General features: G+C 41.6%; 1 protein-coding gene across 2 annotated transcripts in view; it reads left to right on the plus strand.

Moving 5' to 3' along the window:
• MCF2L2 (MCF.2 cell line derived transforming sequence-like 2) overlaps positions 1-15117 on the plus strand; it is a 227007-nt gene that overhangs the window by 175491 nt on the left and 36399 nt on the right. For both annotated transcript variants that reach the window (XM_022571165.2, XM_089910785.1), the window contains exons 19-22: positions 4796-4888; positions 5582-5674; positions 7961-8032; positions 10267-10392. In XM_022571165.2, the coding sequence (XP_022426873.1) occupies positions 4796-4888; positions 5582-5674; positions 7961-8032; positions 10267-10392 (384 nt within the window). The remainder of the gene's footprint in view (positions 1-4795; positions 4889-5581; positions 5675-7960; positions 8033-10266; positions 10393-15117) is intronic.

Below are 15117 nucleotides of genomic sequence, written 5' to 3' on the forward strand. Positions count from 1 at the left end.
TGTGGAGAAAAGGGAACCCTCTTGCACTGTTAGTGGGAATGCAAATTGATATAGCCACTATGGAGAACAGTATGGAGGTTCCTTAAAAAACTAAAAATAGAGCTACCGTACCACCCAGCAATCCCACTACTGGGCATATACCCTGAGAAAACCATAATTCAAAAAGAGTCATGTACCACAATGTTCATTGCAGCTCTATTTACAATAGCCAGGACATGGAAGCAACCTAAGTGTCCATTGACAGATGAATGGGTAAAGAAGATGTGGCACATATATACAATGGAATATTACTCAGCCATAAAAAGAAATGAAATTGAGTTATTTGTAGTGAGGTGGATGGACCTAGAGTCTGTCATACAGAGTGAAGTAAGCCAGAAAGAGAAAAACAAATACTGTATGCTAACACATATATATGGAATCTAAAAAAAAAAAAAAGGTCATGAAGAACCTAGGGGCAGGATGGGAATAAAGACTCAGACCTACTAGAGAATGGACTTGAGGACATGGGGAGAGGTAGAGTAGGCTGGGACAAAGTGAGAGAGTTGCATGGACATATATACACCACCAAACGTAAAATAGATAGCTAGTGGGAAGCAGCCGCATAGCACAGGGAGTTCAGCTTGGTGCTTTGTGACCACCTAGAGGGGTGGGATAGGGAGTGTGGGAGGGAGGGAGATGCAAAAGGGAAGAGATACGGGGATATATGTATATGTATAGCTGATTCACTTTGTTATAAAGCAGAAACTAACACACAATTTTAAAGCAATTATACTCCAGTAAAGATGCTAAAAAGAAAAAAGTAAAAAGACATGCTGAGCGATAACGATGGAAACAAAAGTGAAAATAATTGAGAGAGTGGAGCGACAAGAGGAAGAAGAAGTAACTGAAGAACGGAAGAGACTCACGACACAGGAAATGGCAAGATTTTCTTTATCTGAGGAGGCACTGTTAGTTTTTGAGGCAAAGGACCTGAATGTAGAATGGTACACGAAGGTTGCAGCAGCCGTTCAGAATGCAATCCAGTGCTACTGTGTCACCTATGATGAGAAAAAAAGAGCTACTACCCAGAAATCACTGGACCTGTTTTTTCAAGAGGGTAGATAGAATTGAATCCAGCAAGGAACCAGAACCTGTGCCATCAACGTCAGGCGTGAGTGAACTTGCCCTCCGTCTCCTATTGCTGACGATCCTTCAGCTCTACCATCTCTCACCCCCTCTCCCCCCTCCAGTCAGTAACTCTTCTTTCCTGTTCGCTCGATGCCAGCCCCTGTATGCCAGCTGTTGTGCTGTACTACTGTACTTTCAAGGTGCTGTACCGTAAGATTAAAAATGTTTTTCTTTACTTTTTGTGTTTTTTTTAATGTATTATTTGTGTGAAAAGTATTATAAACCTATTACAGTACAGTACTATATAGCTGATTGTGTTATTCGGGTACCTAAGCTAACTTTTTTGGACTTAACGAACAAATTGTACTCACAAACACACTTTCAGAACATGTAGGGGACTTACTGTACCTGTGATAAACTGAAAGCAAGCAAACAAAAATCCCCAGGTTTCAAGGTATTAGACATAATGGAGAAACAGAGTCTTCAACCCTCAGAACTCTGACCGACTTAGAAGACCCCTTCCATAGCCCTGTCTGGGCTTTCCATCACAGCCTTGTCATAGGTTTTTCATCCAGTGACAGAATTCAAGATACATTAAAAACCATTTTGTATTCAATCTGATTAATTTCCTTTTTGACTTACTTTGATAGCATTATTCGTGTTTTATACTATTTGGCAATTTTGTGCTCATCAAACCACCAATGTGAAATCTAGTTGCAGAGTTTAGTAATATTTCATAACTGACTATATCATTATTGCAAAGACTTATTGAAATTGTTGAATGAGAAAAAGACCAAATTCCTGTGGGGAAAAAAAAAGGATATTATCAAGTTAAAATTGCCAAGTTTGAGGAAATGGTCGGGCAATTGCTAACTAAACATCTTTTCTTAGAAAAATTCCTCTCCTAAAGTTTTACAGAGCTTTTTATAGTCTCCCATGTTGGGAGGAACCCTAGAAATCATTAATCCAGACCACATACCTGCATATAATCCTATATGATTTATGATATTGGGGAAAAAATACAGGTAATAAATTCTTTCCAAGAACAAAATATTACTCTGAGACAAATGAAGTAATTAAAAATCACAATTACTTAACCTTTGAGAATCCTTGAGGGCATTGTCACAGCTGTGCAAAGACCTGTATTGGTTAGCCAATAAGGCAGGCCCATCACCCACTATTTACTACAGCAGTTTACCTCTTCTCTTCTCAGTAATACTTGCAGACTTCCACTAATCATGAAAAGAATTTTGAAATATTGCTCTAGCCAAGTGTTTCAATTAGATTCGATAGCTTGTAGTATCCAGGAAGATTCTGCCCCAGAGACCAACCTCCATGTAGAATAGCGTTTGTCAGTAGTTTACTTTGAGTCCCATTTGCTCTGAGATCTCACGTGGTACAATAGAAAAAAACACTGGGGTGGGACTCAGAAAACTTCTTATCTAAGTTGAGCCACTTGCTATCAGCATGACCTCAATTATGTCACTTAAACCCCGGGAGTTTCACTTTTCTCCTGCATACAACAAGCTTAGTAATACCAATATGTAAAGTTGTGGAAATCAAATAAAATAATGCACACAGAAGGACTCTACAAAAGTAAAAAATGCTTTGACAATAGCTACCATTTGTTGGGTACTCTGCATGTATTGGGCATTTGTTGAGAGGTTTCTATACATCTTCCCATTTAATCGCACAACAATCATAGGAGTTGACTGCTGTTGTGAGCCCACTTAATAGATGAGAAACTGAAGCGAAGGAAGGTTAAGTAACTGACCTCGGACCAAATAGTTTGTAACTAAGAAAGCCAAGAACTGAACCTGAGCCACAGTCTTCTTAATCCATAAGAAATCATGTCTTCCTGTGTGAATATGAGGTTGGGGGTAGCAATTTTTTTAGCCTCCTGATTTATTCTATAGGGAGGTAAGGAGAATCAGGTACTTTTGTATGCTGCTGGTTAGTGCACATGCTTTCTCTAAGGAATTTTGGACTGAAGAGCAAATTTAGGTCAGTAGTTGTGTTTCAGTACTGGAAGGCATATAATGTTCTGTGATGCTCAAAGTGCAGACACAGGACCAAGGGGTGAAGGTTTCAGGAACACAGGTATCAGCTCAGCATCCACCAAGAGAACCAGGTCCCTCTCTGTTACTGGGAGGATTTAGGGAAAGGTGGCCGACTGTTGGCGATGTTTTCCTGGGTGGAAGGCTGGATCTCCAGTCTCCTCCAGCTTCTGAGAATCTTCTGGTGTTGAGTGTTGAAAGCAATGAAACCTTGAATCCTTTTAGGAGCAAAAGGCCAATGTCTTTGTGCTCTGACAAACCAAATGTGGGTGAAATGCCTTAATCAATTTGTAGTGTTTTATAAGCCTGGCCTTCAGTGTAGCAGGAGTATTCCTCAAGTCTAGGCTACTACACTCTGGGAGCCATTGAGTTTAACAAATGTACTTAGCACAGTGCCTGGCACATCAAAGGCACTCAACAGATCGTTCTGGAGTGAATGAACAAGGAAGTTATTATTGTTAAGTTCTGAATTATTATTCTAGTTTCTTAACGAGTCTGAACAACATTTCTCAAGGGCTCTCTGCCTTCTTAAACGTGTGTGTGTGTGTGTGTGTGTGTAATTTTTCTTGGAGAGAATAGCAAAGGACAGAGTTGCTGTAGTCCTTGCAGTGAAGTGAAATGACCACTTACAATCCATCGGGAGAGAGGAAGAGCTACAGAAATGGAAATCATTCACTACAGCAGGGTGTTTAGAAGTAGAATAGACACAGTGAAAGCTGTAAGGGAAAAAATAACCCATGTCCAGATGAAGGACCTCAAGAGTGGCCTCACCAAGAGGACAGGGACACAGAAATCCACAAGGAAGTGGCCATGTGGTCATCTCTGCCAGAGCAGCCCGGGCTCTGTGGCAAGCACAGCTGAGTGGATGGACCAGGTTCTCCTGATGGAATGGATGAAGCTGGCAAGCTGACTCCACAGGCTGGGGGTATCTTTTCTATCTGGGATATTGGCAGATGTGTTTCCCACCTCACACAGTCTTTGATGCAATGAGAATATAGGTCACACAGCACTTGGAATCCCTCTTGATCTCTAGCACTGACATAGTCATGTAGCTTTTCCAGTCTCAGAGTCTTGTGCTGCAGGTTGAAGGTGATGTCTGAGGCAGGGGTTGCCCAGACCACTTAGGTTTGTGTCCGAACTGCCACATTTTCCTTCTGGGATGTTTCTATCCTTCGGTTGTTTCTTAGGTTTATTTGTAGGTTTGGCATCATGATAACTGTAAAAAGGAGTGAGTGGGGAGAGAGAAAGGAGAGGCCATCAGCTACGAGCACTTTTTGTCCTTTTTATTACTTAGTGCAGAACTATCTGGGGGAGATATTGGTGTCCCAGATAAAGAGCAGAGGAGAAAGGATAAAGTTAAAACTCTACTCCTGTTCATGAATTTACTTATTTATTTACCAGAGTCCTGTAGCTGCTCTCACAGCACTCCATTCACATCTGCGTTGTTTATAACCCTGTGTTCATCTCCCCATCACACACTCACCCCAACAGAAGGTTATTTATTGTGCATCCCCAGTTCCTTACACATTGAAAATACTCAGGCCTGTTGAATGAATGAATAAGCTGTATTATCCTGTCCTCTTACTGAAAAATGCTACCTGGTTAATTTGTTCTAACTTTTTCTCACCCAGAAAGAAGACCTTCAAATGTATTTTAAATATCATAAGAATCTGCCCCGAGCCAGGGCAATCTGGCAAGAATGTCAAGACTGCACCTACTTTGGGGTAACATTGCATTTCTAAGGTCTCCCACAAGCTGTTTTCCCTGGACGCTGTTTATGTACATCCAATTTGTAAAGAAATTGGAAGTATGAACTAGGAAGAGGAACTTGGCATTAATTGGGATTTATGTTTATTAATTGGGATTTATGGTTATTAAAAGTCTCTTCTTTTTTGAAATTATACACTGGAAGTTTCAATGCTGCCCTGAGTCTCCATGGGACAGCTCTGTAATGAGCAGCTGTAGCCTGGTGAGAAAACCAGGGTCCTCTTCTAGGATGGGTTTTAAAAGTGGAATTAAGTCACACTTTGGGGTTCCCTGGAATGATATCAATAAGCCCATCATGTACCCTTGACTAGACTCCACCACCCCCAAACCCCAATTCTAAGACAACCTTTTCAGAAGCCTGCCCCATTGTCTCCCTCCTAATGGACTTACTTTCTAAAAGAAATAAATGTTCCGGCATCCCTACTTGCCTATAAAAATACTAGCCAAGCCCATCCCCTTTCCCATTACTCTCATTTTACACACTGTTCCTGAGGGACTGAACAGCCAATAACATTATGAAACTGGTCGACACAGCTGCCCCTTCTCTCCATGAAGAGCTCATTTCACTTCTTGTATTTAAATGTTGCCGCTTCTGTTCTGTGTGTGTGTGTGTGGTTTTGTTTTATGTTGTTTCTGTTTGGCTTTTCAAGGTATGCCAGCGTCAACTGGGTCACAGTCTCCCTCTTTTTAAGTATCTGAGAGGACCAAGCCAGAGACTTATGAAGTACCAGATGTTGTTGAAGGTAAGTCGATGAGACAGTGCTTCCTGTGCTTGGAGAACAGATGTGGGCGCTGTGGTGCTCTTTTCCTTAGACACGTAGAATTGTGACTTCGACTTCCAAAGGTGAAACTATGTCTAGATTTCAGGCTTTTTCTGTCCCCAGGTCTAAATCAGCCTCCTCAATGAGGAAGAAAACCAAAGAATCATAGGGTCCCGGGAGCCTGGCTAGTCCATCATGCAGCCAGAACATGGATCTCTAAGGAGAGCCCAGCTTGGGGGAGCAGAGGTCCTTGGGAGGAAAGTGGGGAAGAGGGAGGCCACCACACTGCTGGCAGCTGAGAGGGTGGGGAGGCAGCCAGACCTCTGTTCTCGGTAACATATCTACAGGTAAGATATCATCTGCTCCATTTTACAGCTGGGGCAAAGGAGCTTCAGGAAAGAGGTGTGATTTTCCCTAAAGCTACTATTTTACGTGCATTTAAACAATGGAGGGGAGAAGGCAAAACTGTGACATCCACCTCTGCCCTTAAACTGAGGATTTTTCTCAAGAGCAGCATAACAGAATGAATTTTGTTTTGCTGAATCCCTAGGTGGTTCTTTCTTTCTTTGCTCTGACACCAGCACACCTGCAGGAGAGCACTCCCAGACCCCGCCACCACCCACCCGTGTGCGCCACCGCCCCCCGCCCCCCCCCCACACACACACAGGACAGGAGCTCTGTCAAAGCTGCTTCCCCAGGTGTGAGCTCAGGGAAAGGTTTGGGTCACTCCTCCAAGTTCTGTTTTGAGTTAACCTTTATAAGCAGCTCTTACCCAGTGGCTACTCTCACTTAATTTAAAAACAAGCCCCTGCTGTTTACTGGATATCTTCCCACATGTATTTCTTTTTGTTTGTTTGTTTTTAAAAAGAATTGTTTACTTACCGAACCTGGGGCAGATTAGATACACAACCAACTTTAAATTTACATCTTTTAACTCAACTTTGAAGTGTTTTCACACACACGTACACAAATTGGCATGCAACAGTTGTCCTAAGGTAAAACACAGTCACCTTAAACCGTTGCAGGTATTTTCGCCCAAGGTTGAAAAATTGTTTATCCTGAACATGAAAACCTGTAACAGATTTAAATTAAATATATAAAACTTGTTACTTGTAGTTTTCCCCTTGCAAAGATCCAAAAAAAAAAATGTACAGGTAACTAATATACATCAGTCACAACATAATCCTGGATCATCCCCACACCAAAACCAGATGCTCCTTTAATTTTAAACCCATCATCAGAGGCCAAGAGGAAGTCATTTCGTTTTATACAAAACAAAATTCACACCCACCTGTATTTCTTATTTAATCCCCACCATCAGATGTGCCAAAAGGCTCTGAAGTGTGAAGAAACTGAGGCTCAGGGCAGTTACGTTTATTACCAACGTTTTGCCCTCAGAACTAGTTACCCTCTCAGCTTTGCATCAGCAGGCCCAGCCTTGGCTGCACCGGCTCTGCCGCTGCCAGTGTGGGATGCCTGGACCTCTCAGGCCTTGGTTTTCTCGCCTGTAAAGTGAGGACACTAGAACCTCCTGCACAGGTTGCTGTGAGGAGCCAGTGAGTGACGCAGTAGAGAGCTCACTCAGGGCTGACCCCCAGGAAGCTTCCGCAACGTAACGTGAGGCTGTTGTTTTATACATGGAGCCATCACACCAGCCTGGGAGTGAGGTTGATGAGCCTCTGCTTCCCTCCAAGAGCGGCATCTGTGAGCATGTTTTGGTACAGCGTTAAATGGTAATACTCCATGTAGGCTAGGGGCTGGTGAAAAAAGCTTTCATTTATGGCTGGTGGGAACATAGTCCTTCTCTAAAGAACTTGGAAACATGCATCACAACTCTTAACATTAACAATTCTACTTGTAGGAATTTATCCTTAAGAAAAGTGTATAAAGATTATTATTATTTTAGTAAAAAATTATTGAACCTAAATGTTTAACAGGAGGGGGTATTAATCAATCATGATTTAGCTATAGGATGCAATACTCTGCCACAATTTTAAAACATGTTTAAAAAATATATAATGTCATGGGAAAATGTTCATGATACGTTGTTGAGAAAAAGCAGGCTACAAAATAGTGTGTCCAATGTGATTCTATGTTTGTGGAAAGAGCGCTGCGCTGAATGTACCATTTACTCTTTCCCTCTTACTTGTGACAAACAGACAAATTTATATACATCCTCATTTTAGCATTGGCTGGAGATTGTTTGCACAACAGATTAAGTTGGCCTTCTACTTTTTGATTTTCAATAAAGCTTTTGGGTTAATGCAGGGTCTGCTGGATTTTGAGTCACCTGAGGATTTGGAGATGGACCCAGGTGATCTAGAAGGAGGTTTGGCTAAGGTACTGGATATTAAATATCGTTCTATGTACTAACTGCTAATGGTGTTTGCCTAAGGACTTAAGGACTTAAGGACTAAGGACTAAGGACTAAGGACTTAAGAGCGATTTCGTTTTGTTTATGATCTTTATTGTGTAAATTTTTGTTTATGATCTTTATTGTGTAAATTTTTGTTTATGATCTTTATTGTGTAAATTTTCTAAAATAATATGCATCCTATAACTCATAGTCAGGAAAAAACAAAAAAATAAAGACAATTTCAAAGTGGGGATTTGTAATAGGATAAGTGGTAATATATCTTATTCCTTCCACATAAAAATGTTTTACCAGAATACAGAAGTAAGCAAAGGTATAAAATGCATACATAAAAGACTGGAAGTAAGTATAATAAAATCCCTTTGGTGGTTTTCCTGCATGGTAGGATTATGAATGATTTATATTTACTTCTTTGTACGCCTTAGTAAGTCTATATACATTATGCCCTGTTCCTTTCCAAATGTGTGTGTATATGTGTGTGAATTCTAAGACAACCAAGAAGAAACTTGGAAGAAGTGATGGCCACACCAGATTGGGAAGAAATTTTTGGCTTGGAAGTGGGTTTTTTCAATTTTTCTGTTATAAAATTCTGGTTTTAACAAGAATAACATGAGGCATGTGTCTCAAGGGGCAGTCATTTGCATGTCCTCTCTGCTCAGATGGTGCTGTGGGGATGCCTTAAGATTAAAGGAAGCTCAGGGCACAGGTAGTAATTTTATAGCCTGGAGCAAATGCAGCTAGCCTGGTTTAGAGGAGTTTAATAATGTTTGTAAGAATTTACCCTGAGTTAGAGAGGTTTAATAATGTTTGTAAGAGTCCTATATCACACAATGTAAAACTAGCCACCTGCCGTGTTTGTGGGAGGAGGGTTAGTGGGAAGGAGAGGGAATAGGTAGCCGTCGAGTCTCTAAAGGCACATTGAGTTTCAAGTATTTAGGAAAGAGGAAGATGCCTGGTATAAGAACTTTTAATCCTTTGTTAATGACATTACAATAAACTCAGGTGAGAGTGTGTTGTCTTCCACCAGGACCTGGAACACATTTACCATAAGTAAGAAGGTAAGAATCCATGCAAAATTGTTCAGTGGAGGCAGCATGCTCTGCTCCATTCATCAGCCCTGTCACTCATATCTCTTATCCAAACATGCTAATCTTTATAGTTTAAGTAGAGATTAAGAAAATACACAACCCTTTGCTTACATCATGCAGTAGAGGATAAGAAGAGGTGGGGCTATATGCGGAGCAGCAAAGAGCTCTCTGTTCTTTGTTGTAGAAGTTGATGTGTTTAAAAAAAAAAAAATGGACGAAGCCAAAATCTTTTTGTTTGTATTTAGCAGATAACAGATAAATATGCTATGTAGGTAGCAGATGAATAAAATACGGAAACCCTAAGCAAAAGACTTTGAAGCTGAAACCATCCCTACCATGTCCTAAGTGTCACAATAGTAATAATTGGAACGTTGGTGTCTTAAATTAGCTTTTCCCTTAATTCTGGGTCTTTATGCTGTTTGGGAGGTGCAGATCACGTTGGCTTACCTCTTTGTAATATTTAATGGTGATAGAATATGAGAAGGGCAGGGGGAGGAGAGGAGAGAGAAAGGGCAGAGCTCGGGGAGATTCAGTGTGGCAAATGCCACCGTTATGGTGTTTACACATAAATCATTAGTAAACCTTGGCATAGCAGCCCATTCTTTGCCTCTAAAGTTTACAAATATCCTCCTCTGGGAAGGTTTTAAGTATAATTTTACCCATAGGAATAAGACTGTCACATTAAATACAGGAATATGATACTCAGATTGAACTTTTCAATAGGCCCTGGGGGTAGGGGAGTAAAAGGGAGAGCACCCTATTTAAAAGGGCTGGGGTTTTCATGCTTTACAAAAGCTCAGGATGTTTCTTATATAGCCAGAATATAATGTCCATGATTTTATGAACTTCATTCTTCATTAGTACAATGTGCAGAAAGTGTAATGATTTTGCTTGTGTGTGTGTGTGTGTGTGTGTGTATCATATATTGTACTTAAACCAGCAAATATCCTTAGCTACCATTCTTTGGGAGCAGGGAAACAGGTTGATGTACCTACCTTCTCAGTCACTTCATGCTGGCTGGATCCGTGGCTCCTTATCTCTGTCCTGTTTCCCTTCTTCCCTTGGTAGATGGTTTACCTTTTGATTTCCAACAAGGCATTTGGTTTCCACAGAATGGGCCAGAGAGGACCAAGGATTCAGCCTTCTCAGACGACCTACAACAAGCTTTGGCCATGATGGAGGATTTGATCAAGTCCTGTGAGTTGGCTGTGGACCTGGCAGCAGTCACCGGATGTCCGGTATGTTCCATAGCAAGTGCTGGGACATTTCCACAAAAGGCAGGCACAGTATTACAAAGGTAGCAGATACTGTGGCAAAGTTAGAGAACTGATCTGTGGGAAAGGAATTTGACTCTGGAGGAAAGCTACCTAAATCGGTCAGCAAAGCTGTGCTACAAGATTCCAAGCAGCGCCTCAGCATTTTTAGGAATCTTGGGTTGTGGTCCTTGGGATCCTGAATGTTGAAACTGACCCATACTCTGGAAAAAGCAAGAACTCAGGGACCAGAACATATTGGGCAGGGGAAAGTGCTGAGGGAGTAATTTATTTTCTCACTCGTGGCACCATTAAAATATTAAAAGATTTTCCCTCTTGAGTTATATTTTCTCTGTGAAAATTACTTTGAAAATGGGTCCTAAGTGAACACCTAACCCCATTTTACATCACAGATCCCAGAAGAGACCTTGTATATCCCTTAATCCAAGTGCTTAAAGAAAAATGCCCAAAGAGAGAGTGCTGGGGGGTTGAGCCATCTCAACTCTGGCATTAGAGTTAATCCCAAGTAGGCCAGACCCAGGCATTCCAGGCAAACTATCCTCTATAACTGTATGATCGCCCTGGGACTGGGACATAATTAATATTCAGCTGGTTTTCACTGTGAGCTACTCTAGATTTTGACTCAGGGGTATTTTCTGTCATTGTCATAACAAATTACCCCAAACTTGGTGCCTTCAAATAGTGCAAATTTATTGTCTTACAGTTCCACGGATCAGGAGTACAACATAGTCTCACTAGGCTAAAATCAAGGTGTCTGCCTTCCTTTCTGGAGGCTTTAGGGGAAAATCTCTCTCACTGCCTTTTCCAGTTTACAAAGGCCACCCACTCACTTCCTCTGCTCATGGCATCTTCCTCCCTCTTCAATGCCAGCAACGGAGGTTGAGTTCTTCTCCCATCACATCACTCAGACCTTCCCTTCTTTCTCTTCCACCTTTAAGGACTCTTGTGATTACATTGGGCCCAAGCAGTTAATCGATGATAATCTCCCCATCTCAAAGTCAGCTGGCGAACAACCTTAATTCATTTGTCACGTTACCTGACGTAGTCTCAGGCTCCAGGGATTAGGGCATGGACATCTTTGGGAGGCCATTCTTCTGCCTCCCACACAGGGATCAAGCATTCAGAGAATTGTTGATACATGTCACACAGATACTTTCCTTCTCTTTTTTACCTTTTCATTTTTACCTGGATTTAACATACTGTTTATTGAGGTCTTGGTAGATGAAATGACCTTTCTTTTCTTTCCTTGTCAGAAATCAAACCACACAAATTAATTAGGGGCAAAAAACCCTGTGATTTTTGACTTCCCTCCCTCCTGGTTTTCCTCTGGCCAGCATCTCAGAAACAGCCCCACTGGGTTTGCTGAGATCTGGGCAGCGATGCTATTACTGTCCCCTGGGACTCCAGAATGCTGTCTGCTTACTACTGATGCAAGATTCAAGAGGGTATTCATGAACCATGGGGTGTGTGGCAGAGGGGATAGTTTTCTTGATGATAACTGTTTCCTTCTTTGGTTAATAAAAGTCAAGAGAGCAATTTGTTTAATCATTTGGAATATCTTTCTGTTCTTCTTTTCATCTTTGAACTCATGTCAGCTACCCCTATCAGATGTCCCTTTCCCTGAATCAAAAGAGTGTCCTGGAACCTGTACTCAGGGCGGGAAACTCCCAGCTATTATTCTGAGTGTAAGTAACATAGGAGGAGGAAGTTATGAGAAAAGAATATTAAAATGTGAGTAAATAGCAATCTACTCTGATTTCATTCCAAGCTGGTTTGCATGCAAATAAGATGAATGAGTTTATAGAATTTTAGAGATTTTTTAACACCAAGACAAAGAACTTTTCTCCCCTATGTGTCCTCAGAATTGCACCTTTGAAATACAGTCCATGGTTTCTTTTTCACTAAGACTTTAACTTGCTTTACATCTAGTACATTAGGTGATGTATCCTGACAGTTTTGAATAATCCTACTGAATTATGGAAGAGGAGGCATTGGACTTTTCAACTTTCTGATTCAGCAACAGGTCCATGGAAAGAAGAGTTGACTCACCCCAATCACGTGGTCATCAGCCAGGACTACTTCTTGGATCTCTTCACTCCCTATCCAGGGTGCCAACCTCTCAACACATTCTTCATCTGATTCCGTTTAGAGTTTACTAACAACTCAACTACTGTTAACTCAGCTCTAACGATTCTGAGATTCTTTGCATCAGCTTTGTAGAACTTTATCACAAGGTGTTTCCCATCACATGCTGTAGGTAGAGATGAATCCAGAACTTAACTTCTTAGTTTCTCTATTGACATCCAGTATTAACCTGGTTTTGTGAAGAAAAGAAATTGAACTTGGTGGGATGAATTCATAATTAAAACAACTAGAAAAAATGCCCTTCTGATATTCACATTTTCTCCCTGTTGTGTATACTCAGTTAGTTCTTGGTTTAATTTAATCACAAAAGATTTAAGAAAAAATTTTTTAAGAAAATTTGTTTTGTGGAACACTGAGATGTAATTTATTTCCCTCTCTTTACAAAAAAAAAGGTCCCCCCTGGGGCTTCCCTGGTGGCTCAGTGGTTGAGAGTCCGCCTGCCGATGCAGGGGACTTGGGTACGTGCCCCGGTTCGGGAGGATCCCACATGCTGTGGAGCGGCTGGGCCCATGAGCCATGGCCGCTGAGCCTGCGCGTCCAGAGCCTGTGCTCCACAACGGGAGAGGCCACAACAGTGAGAGGCCCGCGTACAGCAAAAAAAAACAAAAAAACACAAAACAAAAGTCCCCCCCCATTCAATTTAGTGCATAAAATATAGATGCATTTAGAGTTCTTTTAAATCCTCACTTGCCAGGAACATGTTCCAAGGTTGAATAGTAAAGGTTGAATGAAATATTTTATTTTCTGAAACAAATTTATGTTATTCGATAAAGGAATTATTTTTATGGCAAATTTATTGTGGGCTAGGGCCAGGTATTTTATTTTCTATTTTAGTTCCCACTTTCCTTACCATAGTGTTGGCTGCAGAGATAAGGCCGAGTAAATAATCTTGATGACTCAGTGGAATTGCCTTGTACGTCATCCCACCTTCACAGCACCCATGTTAAAGGGTGATTGTGAGGCATAAATGAGGATTAAATCATAGGGCACCTAGCACCATGCCTGGCACCTGGTAGATGCTGAATAAAGGGCCCCAGTGCTGACTTATTTGTGTACTTAGGCTGGAAAGGAAGGAACCCCTTTGCTTCTGGCAGTTGTAATCACAGGCCCCTCGGTCCCACAGCTTCTACTTTTCATTTCTGGACCAGGCTTTGTGCTAATTCACTTATCCAGATGTTTCCTGCCTCTTTGTGCAAGAAGTATATAGCTCTGTCCCTTTAGCTGTCATGGCCAGGAGTGAAAACCTGGGCACCCAAAAGAAGTCTCCTTCTGGAGGCTAGTTTTCCTACAGTCACTCTCTCAGTCACATTCTTCATTTGGTCGATGTAGTCACATTTGAAATTCTTACCTCAGAGCTCTTACCTACAAAATGTCCATACATGAAAACGGTAGCATTTACTAGATTATTTTGCCATCATTTCCCATATCAGGGAGACCATCTGACATTTCATTTGCTGATTTGTTTGGGGCAGCCCCTATGTTGTATCTGTGAGCTCACACCCATCAGATTCATCAACACACCAAAGTGATGGCCACACTATTATGTCACTAGTGGAAAAACTGGTTGAGACTACATTCATTTCCTAGAGCTGTGATAACAAAGCACCACAAATTAGGTGGCTAAAAAACACAAAAATGTATTCTCTCACAGTTCTGGAGGCAAGAAGTCCAAAATCAAGGTTGTCGGCAGGCCCATTCCTCTAGGACTCTAGAGAAGAATCCTTCCTTGCTTGTTTCCTGGCTTCCTTGGCTTATAGCTGCATCACTACAATTTCTGCCTATCGTCCTAACTGTCTTCTCTATGTGTGTGTCTTTGTTTTCTTATAAGGACACCAGTCATTGGATTAGGGCCCACCCTTATCCAGAATGACCTCATTTTAACTAATTACATCTGCAAAGAGCCTATTTCCAAATAAGGTCACATTCTGAGATCCTGGGTGGACATGAGTTCTTTGGGAAATACTATTCAAGCCAGTTCAAGGTCATCACTGAATTAGCTTCCTCACAGTGCTGAGCATTTAGCTTTGTGTCCCCTCAGGCACTCACTAAATGCCAATAAATGCTTCCATACTTTAGGGCACAAGTATCTGCAAGAGGTTGTACATGTAGTCTCTGGCCTTGGGACCAACTCCTGTCTGACTGGAAAGAAAGGATATATATGGTTGAAAAGGTGGCCAAGGGTCATCCTTGGTCCTGTTCAGAGCAATCCCCCTACCCTCTTCCCTTTGGAGGCAGAGTAGCCTCCACACAGGCATGTGTCCTGGATGACGGTAACGTATGTACACCTGTCCTTCATCACTGCTATACAGGGCATGTGCCCTCGGCCACCACAGGATGGGTCTCAAGCATTGAGATGTCTGATCCCATCACAAGCGTGGTCCTGAGAAAGTTTATGCAAGATGTCCTGGATGATATGTAGCCCATCTCTTCCAACTCATCTCAAAAGACCCAGTGATTCCCTCTAGTGACCTTCAATGATGACAGGCTTACTGGAAAAGGCAACCATATAGCCTCAGGAAGAGTCAGAACAATGACAGGACAGGG

This window comes from Delphinapterus leucas, chromosome 4, assembly GCF_059928025.1.
Source record: "Delphinapterus leucas isolate spDelLeu-1000000601 "Yukka" chromosome 4, BTC_Dleu_Yukka2, whole genome shotgun sequence".
In the NCBI taxonomy this organism is placed as follows: Eukaryota; Metazoa; Chordata; class Mammalia; order Artiodactyla; family Monodontidae; genus Delphinapterus; species Delphinapterus leucas.